Source organism: Lolium rigidum, chromosome 6, assembly GCF_022539505.1.
Source record: "Lolium rigidum isolate FL_2022 chromosome 6, APGP_CSIRO_Lrig_0.1, whole genome shotgun sequence".
Classification (NCBI taxonomy): Eukaryota; Viridiplantae; Streptophyta; class Magnoliopsida; order Poales; family Poaceae; genus Lolium; species Lolium rigidum.
In genome coordinates this window covers 176,943,027-176,954,950 of record NC_061513.1, presented here as the reverse complement: position 1 = coordinate 176,954,950, position 11,924 = coordinate 176,943,027, and the positions used below count along the sequence as shown (strand labels likewise).

At 49.5% G+C, this 11,924-nt stretch overlaps 1 protein-coding gene across 1 annotated transcript; it reads left to right on the top strand.

Moving 5' to 3' along the window:
• The first annotated feature begins 1,989 nt into the window (after positions 1-1,989).
• LOC124663594 (serine/arginine repetitive matrix protein 1-like) lies at positions 1,990-4,848 on the top strand. The gene has a single exon (XM_047201279.1). The coding sequence runs from the start codon at positions 2,282-2,284 to the stop codon at positions 4,433-4,435; it is 2,154 nt and encodes a 717-aa protein (XP_047057235.1). The 5' UTR covers positions 1,990-2,281; the 3' UTR covers positions 4,436-4,848.
• Positions 4,849-11,924: the final 7,076 nt, after the last annotated feature.

The following is an 11,924-nucleotide window of genomic DNA, read 5'->3' as shown; positions in this document are numbered from 1 at the left end:
TTCTTGATGAACTAGAGCTTGTCATGAGAATACGCACAAGCTCTAAAACATAACATGGATAAGATCCAAATAACAACCAAGAAATATGATGAACCAAACTCGAAAACGCAACAAGTGATCTATGTGAAATCCGTTTTCGATGAACTAGAGCTTGTCATGAGAATAAGCACAAGCTCTAAAACATCACGTGGATAAGGTCCAAATAACAACCAAGAAAGATGATGCAAGGATGCAAAGGTTTGAGCTCTCTCCGAACGATACGATCGAGTTACTCACTCGAGAGCCCTCTTGATAGTACGGCAACTAAACTATATAAAACGGTCTCCAACTACACTATGAGACCGGTGAGAAAGAAACCCTATCAAGAGCAAACCTTATACTTGCGCATTCCACTTGAGCTTGATGATGACGATCTTGACCTCAACAAGATGGAACGCCTTTCTTGATTGTGCTTGCTTGACGAAGTCTTGAGGATTGCTCCCCCATAATCCACCATGGGAGAGCTTCTTCTTCGGCGCATCTTCACATATCCATGATCACCATATGGATGGCAAGACTCAAACAAAGGATCTCTTCGAGATGACTCATCTTGAACTTGCACTTCATTATGTTGATGTCTTGAAGTAACTTGAGGGCTCACTTCATCTTCATCTTCAAGACATACTTGACACTTGATCCTTCATCAATTTCTTCTTATTGCAACCTTGAAGCCAACAAATGGTTCAAGCATTGCCTATGGACAACACCTACAAATATAACTCAATGCAAACATTAGTCCATAGGGATTATCATTAATTACCAAAACCACACATGGGGGCTCCATGCACTTTCAATAACATGTAGTTGAGCACATGACAATTGCTAAAATTTAGAAACCACAGTCCAGTAGGTTGGATCTCCACGACTAAAGTCCACATAAAACGGATACGGTATGAGTATACCCACAGCAAGGCTATACCCATACCCTACATATGATTTAATGTCATGGGTATAGAAATGTCCATCTGTTGCCCATATGAATATGATACCTGCGGATACTCGTACACGTGGGTAAAATTTCCGTTCTTATTTATACCCACCTGACCCGACCAATGGCATCTGATGACATAACTCACATTGTATGGGCGAGATCCATCGATTTCCTCGTTCTGTATTTCACGGGCTCACCTGTCAGATTAGCACATATCACGTACTAACTAAATTGTGCGATATCAACCAAAGGGATCGAACCGGCACCAGAGATCCAATGAGATAAAGAACCTATCTAGGGTTCTGTCCCCTCTCCTGCGACACAACCGGTCTGCTCCGCCTCTGGTGGCCTTGTGGCCTTTGAGGCTTGGTGGACCACGGCCCCGTGCTAGCGGGAGGTTTTCCGATCTCTATTTAGGTTTTTCTAGTGTCTTGTTCAAGATGGTGAGGCGGCAGCTACATCTTGAAGTCAGAATAAGTTTCTCCCTATCATATCCTTGCTCTGGCGGTGAGTCTAGCACCAGCGGAGGATGCATGGAGTGGTACTTCATGCGGATCTCCCAGCATCCAGTCGGTTTCCGTGTTCATTGGTGTGGTTTCAGGTTTAGCTCTTTCGATCTACAGGTCTAATCTATGGCGATCTTCAAAGTAGCACGGCGACTTTTCGTTTATCTACTACAAGAAGATCTAATGCGATAAACTTTGCCTAGCTCTGGTGATGGAGGGGCAAGGAAGGCGGCAAGCCTTCAACTTGCGCAAGTGTGTAGGAGTCGCTAGGTGGTCTAAGAACCTATTTATTAATTTTTACTCCTACTTTTTTGAATTTTTGAACTGTGGATATCAATAGAATCGGTGGATTTTTTTTGAAAAAAAGAACTAAACCATCTACTTGGCACCGAAGCTTCGTGGCCACGCGGAAGCGCGTAATTAGTACTCCTACCAGTACTAGACTAGATTAACAACAGATTGACGCTCACCTAGTCCACCACATTACACTAGACTGGCTCAACAATCATTCATTCCCCCGGCGCCCCAGCTTTCCTTTCAACCAAATCATTTCGATTTCGTGCCGCATTATATAACCGGACAAACTACTTACGAACGCACAGCGCTACTAATATCCATCGCCGCACCTCACGTATATAAGCACCGAGGAAGAAAGCAGCCAACACACCAGCAGATTAGCGAAGAGAAAAGAGAGAGGGATCCAAAAAGCTCGACACGAACCATTCTGCCGCGGCCTTTTTTGCTCTTTTGGCTTTCGCATCTCTACTCCACCGTGCAAGGAATCAGCGGCAGCGGCGGCGCCGGGATGGACGGCGCGCAGGCGAGGAACGGCCCGAGCGTCGACGGCGGCGCGGGCCCCAGCACCTCCTACTCCACCGCCGACAACGACGACAATGGCGGCGCGGGCGGCGCCAAGGTCTGGGTCCTCGTGCTCCTCTTCTCCCTGCTCGTGCTCCTCTTCCTCCCGTCCGCGGTGCGGCGAGGCGGGACGTCGGGCGGCGGCGGGTTCCAGCGCGGAGGGATCACGCTCAAGAGCGGCTGGGACGTCGTCAACCTCTGCCTCGTCCTCTTCGCCATCCTCTGCGGCCTTCTCGGCCGCGGCGGCGGCGATGGCGATGGCGACGGGGAGTCCGCCAGCGCTGCGGCGGCGGCGGCGGCGAAGAGCCGTCGCGAGGTGTCCCCGGCGATGGCGGAGCCGGAGCCGATCGCGGAGGCGTCCACCGAGGACGTGTGGGAGAGGCTCAACAGCTCCTACGACTCCAACCAGAGCGCGCACACCACGGCGGGGATCCGGCGGATGAAGAGCAGCAGCTCGTACCCGGAGCTGCGGCTCGGCAGCGACGGCGTGTGGGGCCTCGAGTCGCCGGAGCTGGCCTGGCGCCCCTACGACGACGCCGAGCTGTACCGGCCGCGGCGAGACGACTGGCCCGATCGGAACCGGGGGGACGCGGATCGCCCGAGGCTGAGGAGGACGTCGTCGGACGTGAACGCGATCCCGGTGGACAAGTACGAGGTGCGCGCGCCGCCTCAGGACGAGAGGAGGCGGAGGCGCAGCGTCGAGAAGCCCCAGAAGATGGCTAAGGTGGTGGAGGAGGAGAGGACAGTGGAGACTCTTGCGGCGAGGCCGGCGAGGAGCAGGACGTGGAGCCCGGAGGAGCTCAACGCTACGCTGTCGGAGGCGGACAAGTACGAGGTGCCCACGCCTCTGGGTGCCAGGAGGCCAAGGCGGAGCGCCGAGAAGCTGCCGAAGATGCCTGCGGTGGTTGAGGACGAGCATCCTTCGGCGGAGACTCTTGCGGCGAGGCCGTCGAGGAGCAGGACGTGGAGTCCGGAGGAGCTGAACGCTACGCTCTCGGAGCTTGCGTCCGCGGCACCGCCAGCGGTGACTCCGCGGCCTAGGCATCGCCGGCACAGCGTGGAGAGCCTGCCGACGATGGAGGAAGTGGAGAAGGAGATTATAGTGGAAGAGATCAATAACCCGCTCCCATCGTCGACTGGGCTGTTTCCACCGGGGACGCCACCGCCACCACCACCTCCTCCGCCGCCACCGGCGACAATGTCGAGGAGCAAGAAGAAGAGGAGCGGGAGCGTGGGCGGGGCCAAGGAACTGGCCTCCGCCATTGCTCTGTTCTACCAGAAGAAGCGCAAGAGCATTATCATGAAGAGGGAGAGGCACCACCACCACCACCATCATCTGTCCGACGACCACTACTCGTCGCCTTCGTCCGAATCATCGGCGAGCCCCGAAGCCACCACCCGCACCAATCCACCGCCGCGGCCACCACCACCACCCCCTCCCCCTCCGCCGCCATCATCCATCTTCTCCAACCTCTTCAAAAAAGGAGGCAACAAGAGCCGCCGCATCCACTCCCTCGCGCCGCCGAGACCGCCTCCTCCGCCTCCACCAACGCACCGATCCAGGAAACCACCACAGCCCCCGTCTCGCCTCGTTCCTACGCCGCCACCGCCAGCTCCGGTGAGGACACGGCCGCCGCGCGCGCACGCGCACGCGTATGCGCACCCGCAACGGCCACCACACGCGCAGGGGTACCCGCAGCAGCCGCCACTGTACCACATGCCTCGCGGTGTCGTCTACCACAGCTACCGGCTCCCGCCGCCATCGCCCCCAATGCCGCCACCACCCCCTCCACCGCCGATGTCAGAGGGGGAGGAGGAGGTTCCGTCGGTCACGGCGTCGCCGGCGCCTTCGTACTGCGCGAGCCCCGACGTTAACACCAAGGCGGACAACTTCATCGAACGCTTCCGCGCTGGGCTGAAGCTGGAGAAGATCAATTCGTACCGGGAGAAGTTGCAGATCCAGGAAGGCGCGACCGTGACCATGGCGGAGGAGGACGGGGAATTCATGGTGATCGGCTCGCTCTTCGAAGATGATGGCGATATGTCGTTGCCGGGGACGCCGGCAACCGCCGCCGCGGCTGCTGTCGCCGTGGGCTACTAATTTTACTCCTGACTTGATAAGTGTTGCATTGACGCTTGGAAATAAAGGAGAGAAAAAAACTTAAAAATTCAAAACAGTCAAAAAGCCAAAAAAAAAACTTTGTTTCTTGGATTATTTACCGTATTTTCCATGGGATTTTTCTGGGTATTAGGAGAATTGACACGAGTGAGATTGGGTAATTGGTTGCTGATGGAGAGGATCAATGCAGTGTATTATTAGTACTACATGAGTGAGTAAGTGAGATATATATATAGAGAGAGAGACATTACTCTAATTGTACAGAGTGATATAGAGCTTGATGAGCATGTTTTAAAATGGCCAGAAAGCTCTACCAAGATGTTGCATTAGGTGATGTGATGTGAATTCCATGTGTGTCTATATACCAGAAAGTAATAGAGCTTTACATTTTTGTTCGTTTTGTCTTTACATCATTGTACGTGCCACAATACCACGACTTGTGTACGGTGTACAGTATTACGGATAATCCCCTTTCTCGCTGATACTCCGTACTACTTGAGGAGAAGTTCTACGGAGTATAGTGTTGCATGAGCTGTCGAACTTAGTTAAGTGTTTGGATTGGTGTGGTTTGGGGGTATACCGCCATGATTGTGGCCAGTTGTGCTTATCATATTTTGGGCCTCGTGTGGTTGGACACTATCCATCAGAGACAACGAAATGGCGCAGGCATCACCAACTTCAGAAATAGAAAAACATGGAAATGTTGTTTCCAAGACTCCTCCTCACTCCTCCCTGCACTATCAGAATTTTAAAAAGTATCAGCAAGGCGGCTAAACGTTCTGACTCCTGTCACCGATACAAAAAAAAATGCGGTAAAGAAGAACAGCACCCACGGCAATATTTACTTCACAACAAGTGTCTTTCCGTTTGTTAACAGGGAATTGTCCTCTCGTTCTCGCAGATCCCACTACGAAAACACCTTCCCATCCACAATTCATTCAAAGCGCAGCAGCGAGTGCCTTTCAGTTGAACAATGGTGTAGCTTTCGTGCGCACTGATCTGCTTGCGTTGTGCTGGTGGACATGGTTCGGTATATCGTATTCGTTCGTATCTTGATCGAGATTAAAATAGCAGTAATGGATTCCTAGATGACATCCTCCTTATGTCCACCTTTGTCCCTCCCTTTTCTTTTTTCCAATTCAATCATGATATAAGTGAGTGCACGCCTCTTTCATGTCCTAATCTTGCAGATGAGGCGCCACACTTGACGTCGTGGCTATTCACGCGCCTGGTTTAAAGTTCTCCTTTATTCATCTACATTATTAGCTTCAGAGATTTTAAACATGAGAAAATAGTCTTTATATTAATCGTAGACTGTTATGTACCCGTGTGAAGGTCTTCTATTGGCACTCGAAAACAATCCCAATTCCTGCACAAAACCAAAATAAAAGAGATGCAGATAATAAAAATTTAGCACATACAGATATGTACATGGAGTAAGAAAATGTTTTTCTTACAGAATTAAGCTACGGTTCGTTTGGATGTTTACTTTGGGCCTTGGTATTGGACATTCGGGAGGTCCGAGCCCCGAATACCCCAAATTCAGCTGTTTCACGGGTCTATTTATTGAAGGTGTGCATTCGGCCTCGATATCTAGCCTAGACCCGAACGATAGATAGTATAATGAACAAAGTCTCAGGTAAATACCTTCCTTTGACCATCCAAACAACATTTGGTATTCAACTTCAATATCATGTCTGGATTCCCAATATCTACACATCCAAACAAAAATGTTGACATTCGATCTCAATATCAATATCATGGGTATTGGACATTCAACCCAATAAAATGCCAAGCCTCCCAATGCAAACATCCAAACAAAGCGTAATTCTCAATCCGGTGATGTCATGGTGTCTCAGTTGCAACTTACTTTGCAAGATGAGAAATATGAATCACGAAACAATATAACGGTCTGGAGTAGTTGCAACTCATGTTGCAACTTTTGAGTATCACAAAGTCCGAGACAATCCAACACTCCCAACATTTTTTTCTCACTTGCAACCCCATTTGTAACTAGAAAAATCTTTGTTGCAATTCATGCTGCAACTCATGCTAACACAAATCACGATCATCTATGGTTTAGAAGTCAACTGGGAATTAGCTTAATTCTTGGTCAACTAAGAATTAGTAAAACCGGAAATTATTATGCATATTACTAACCATTGCATGTTTAAACTATAAGATAGATAGTACTAGTAATATGTCATTTCAACTGTATTTTTATTTCAACTAAAATTTATCTCAACTATGTCCTTTTTTACCTTTTTTTTCTTCTCAAATGTATTCTTTGAGGAGTGTTTTTCTTATCATGTGTGGTTTCCTTCTAAACTGTATTTTACTTCTGAATTGCGTCGTTAAACTACTCCCTCCAATCCATAATAAGTACCGGGGATTTAGTTCAAATTTAGAGAATACCCTTTTTCCTTCTCGAATGTGTAATATAATGCATTTTCCTAACTAGTGTGTGTTTATCCTATACTACCTCCATCCTAAAGCTTATTTTTTTGAAAAGTCAAATCAAGTAAGTTTGACCAAATTTTTAGAAGAATGTATCAATAAATATAATATTTTGTAGATACCATACGAAAATATATATCATTATCTATCTGATGATATTGATTTTTTATTTTTCGTCTTAATGATTTTTGGTAAAATATTAATCAAACTTGACATAGTTTAACTTTCTAAAAATAATGTAAGCCTTAAAATTTGGGATGGAGGTAGTAATAAACTAGCAAACAATTTTCCAACCTCTATTTTGACAACACCGCCTTGCCACATTTTGTGTTATCCATCAGATTCTTTCCTCTTAGAGTAAAGTCCCGAAAAAAATTCATACAGGGTGGAGAGATTGAACCTTAAACTTTTGATCTCGGAATTTAGCTATGGGTGGACACAGCGGGTGGGCCGGGGGGGAGGGGGGCACCCAGAAATCCGGGGAGAAAATTGAGTACCCATAATCTGAGCGGGACAATTTTGACCAAACTTTGATAGAAACAACAGTGATTAGCTGGCCGAGCGGTTGGAGTTACTCCGTGTCAATAGGGTGGGTAACACGAGAAGAGGGCTAAGAGCATCTCTAACAGACCCCCCGAACCGCAAACCCCAAATCGGCGTATCCAGGATTTCAGGCCACCCCAAATGCGTTTTGCAGGCTGAAAAACGGCCGCGCAGTCCAGACACGCCAAATGCGGCCCGCACAACAGCATATTCCCGAATATGTTGTTATGCTGAGGGCATTTGGCGCATCTGGACTACACGTCCGTTTTTCAAACCGCAACCAAAAATCGAAAACAAAGGGTTTATGCAAATCATCCGCTAATTCTCAATGCATCAACATAACCATGCAAAATAGATTGTTTGAAGTACCCAATCATACATGAAACACGGAACCAAAAGAAGATCGAACATCACATCATCAAGGAGGGAAGTGATCACGCGTCACCATCGGTTGCCGGCTCATCGACATGGCTGCCACCACTCGTCGTAGCATCTCCGCCTCCGACACCACCTCCGGCATTCATTGTGGCAGCCATGGCAGCGCATGCAGCTTCTGTCCTTCGCGCCAAGCTCTGCATCTTCGTAAGCTTCCACCACACTCAAGGCTAGCCTCATCCATTCCAGTCGGGTTCATCATCAAGTGGCATTCTCCGTCGTGATGAGCTCTGTCATGGCCCGGTGCTCCTCGACACGTGCTCTCCTCTCGTCGATGTCGGCCTTGCGCTTTGCATCCTCCCGGAGCATGATACCACTTGCCTCCTTCTCCTTGCTCTTCGCCCCATCATCTCCTTCTTTGCCTCCAAAGCTTTCATCACCAACAACTCTTTGGATTTGACCATAACATCGATCTTAAGAGACAATGATGCGGCCTCTCCTTGTTTCTTGATCTTGTCCTTGGTCATCTTTTCTCTATCCGGCCTCTTCTTGTTCTTCTTGGTCTCAAGCACATCATCCTCCTCCACATCCTCCAACTCGGGAAGCTTATGCCTCGGCGGTGGCACCTCTTGCTCCCTCAACTTCCATTACGGATTGTGCCCAAGAAGGGTATAGCAATGACGGAATATAAATGGATTGCATTTCAACCCCGGCATATCCTGATACCTTATTTGCGCGATAGCAACCCAATCGCTGGCGTTGGTGCCGCTCGGTGCGAGTTCCTCACACCCTCAATGCAACCGGCCCACCGGCTGCACGCCATCTTGATGGTATCCCATCGGCCTTGGAGTGAGCGGTAGGAGTGGGTCGGAGTAGAAGAGAGAGGCGTGATCAATTGGAAGAATCTGTCCTCGATGTGTTGCCAATACCTCCCAAGCTCGGATCAAGTGTAGGGTTTGTTGTATAGAAAACAAAAAATTCTACCACAAAGACGAATAAAACCAAGATCCAATCTATGAAAAACCCAAGATCTAATCTATGAGATCAGAGCAACGAGATAGATGAGAAACCAACCCTCGTAGATCCAAAGCCTTAACGAGATCAGATCTCGTGGTTGATGTAGACGATCCTTCCAGTGCTGCAATTCGGCAGCACTTCCGTACTCGGTCACACGTACGGTGTCGATGACGTCCTTCCTCTCCCTGTTCCAGTGGGCAGCGGAGGTAGTAGATCCCCTCGGAATCCCAGCAGCACGACGGCGTGGTGATGGAGGTGGAGGAGAAATTCCTGCAGGGCTTCGCCCCAAGTTAAGTCCCTATTTTCAAGGGATTTTATCTTATCCACTTGATCTAGCCACATGGGCCTTGGGGGGCTGGTGTGTCTGGCCCATGTGGGCCTATGCGACCCCTCCGGTCCATGTTGGCCATCCGGGATAGGTGGGCCCCAATATGGTACCCTCCGGAACCTTTTAGAACCTCCGGTACAATACCGAAAAATCCTGAACTTTTCCGGTAACCCTGAAAATGACTTTCCATATATGAATCTTATTCTCCGGACTATTCCGGACCTCCTCGTGATATCTTGGATCCTATCCGAGACTCCGAAAAACATTCGGTCTCCATCTCTTCCAAATCTACTATACGACATCGAACCTTAAGTGTGTCACCCTACGGTTCGTGAACTATACGGACATGATCGAGACTCCTCTCCGATCAATAACCAATAGAGGGACCTGGAGATTCATAATGGTTCCCACATATTCAATGATGACTTCATGATTGAATGAACCATTAACATACGATACTGATTCCCTTTGTCGCGCGATACTTTACTTATCTGAGGTTCGATCATCGGTATCTCTATACCTAGTTCAACCTCGTTACCGATAAGTACTCTTTACTCGTACCATGGTATGTCATCTCTTGTGACCTTATCACATGCTTGCAAGCTAATTAGATGACATTCCACCGAGAGGGCCTAGAGCATATCTATCCGTCATCAGGATGGACAAATCCCACTCTTGATCCATATGCCTCAACTCATACTTTCCGAATATTTAATCCCATCTTTATAACCACCCATTTGCGCAGTGGCGTTTGATGTAATCATAGTACCATCCGGTGTAAGTGATTTACATGATCTCATGGTTGAAGGACTAGGTTACTATGTATCGAAAGCTTACAGCAAGTTGAACTTAATGACTTGATCTTATGCTATGCTTACTATGGGTGTGTGTCCATCACATCATTCACCTAATGATATGATCTTGTTATTAATAACATCCAATGTTCATGATCAGGAAACCATGATCATCTATTAATCAACAAGCTAGCTCAACAAGATGCTTACTAGGGACTCTGGTTGTTTACACAGCACACATGTATTAATGTTTCTGGTTAATACAATTATAGCATGGGATGTAAACATTTATCATGAACACTAAGATATAACAATAAACACTTTTATTATTGCCTCCTGGGCATATCTCCAACATCAAGATCACATCTTCAAATTCGGTGTTGTTGCCGGACCGGATCGCTCTCCCCTTCGCCTTGTCCACCGCCCCATCGAACGCCCCCTCTTATATCTCTTCCAACTCATCTTCATCCTCGCCGCCGATGTCTTCTTATTCCTCAAACTCCTAGCCCTCGAGTCCCTCCTCCAAACCGTCGTTTAGTCACTGTAATCCGCAAGCAGCAGCGAGTCGATGTCGACGGAAGCCTCGTTGAGCATGTCGACATACGACTCCGGCGTGACATCAACGGAGGGACTTTCATCGACCACCTTGCGCGCAACAGCCGACGTCGACAGCGCCTTCGCCATAGCTGTCGTCAAAGCAGTCAGTGACGCCATCTTGGTTGCGGCTGGCTTCTTCGCAGCCTTCTTCGGTGCCACCTTCTTCTGTGTCGATGCCGACAGCTTGTTGCCCGACCACTTCGCCCGCTTGCCCAGAGCGGGAGGGGCAGTCGGTGCGGGAGGGGTAGGTGCAGCGGGAGGCACGGGGACGACATGCTACCCCAGCCGCTTCCGCTTTCCGAGAGCAACAACAGCGGGATGCGTGTCGACCACAAGGCTCTCGGTGGCTGTTGCTGCGGTGGCGCTAGATCCAGATGCGATCGGTGGAGCCGATCCGCGCGGCGTGGTCTAACTCGGGAGCAGCGGCGGGTTGATGGCGTCCATCTCGTTGCGGGCGCGCGGCTGCGGTGGACGGAGAGGAGTGGAGGCGGTAGAATCGGGAGCGGTATGTGGGGCGGGACGAGCTAAAACTTCCTTCGTGCCAACGCGTGGGAGAAGATGGGGTCCGCGCTCGCATAGCCTCCCCAACCCGGGAACTTGGGGTTTCCGCGGCGTGAAACGGGATAGCCCGGATTTTTTTTTTTTGGTATGGGAGTCCGATGTGGTGTCTGAACCGTCCCTTCTTTCCCCTTTGAACCGGAAAACAACGGTTATTATGCGGATGGGGGTCCGGTGGGGGGGTCTGCTAGAGATGCTCTAAGTCCCATGTATGTTTGCGGGTGGCAGTGTGATACGTCTCCGACGTATCGATAATTTCTTATGTTCCATGCCACATTATTGATGATATCTACATGTTTTATGCATACTTTATGTCATATTTATGCATTTTCCGGCACTAACCTATTAACGAGATGCCGAAGAGCCAATTGTTGTTTTCTGCTGTTTTTGGTTTCAGAAATCCTAGTAAGGAAATATTCTCGGAATTGGACGAAATCAACGCCCAGGGGCCTATTTTTCCACGAAGCTTCCAGAAGTCCGAGGGAGAGACGAAGTGGGGCCACGAGGTGGCGACACACCAGGGCGGCGCGGCCCAAGCCCTGGCCGCGCCGGCCTGTTGTGTGGGCCCCTCGCGTCGCCTCTTGACCTGCCCTTCCGCCTACATATAGTCTTCGTCGCGAAACCCCCAATGCAGAGAGCCACGATACGGAAAACCTTACGGAGACGCCGCCGCCGCCAATCCCATCTCGGGGATTCGGGAGATCGCCTCGGCACCCTGCCGGAGAGGGGAATCATCTCCCGGAGGACTCTTCACCGCCATGGTCGCCTCCGGAGTGATGAGTGAGTAGTTCACCCCTGGACT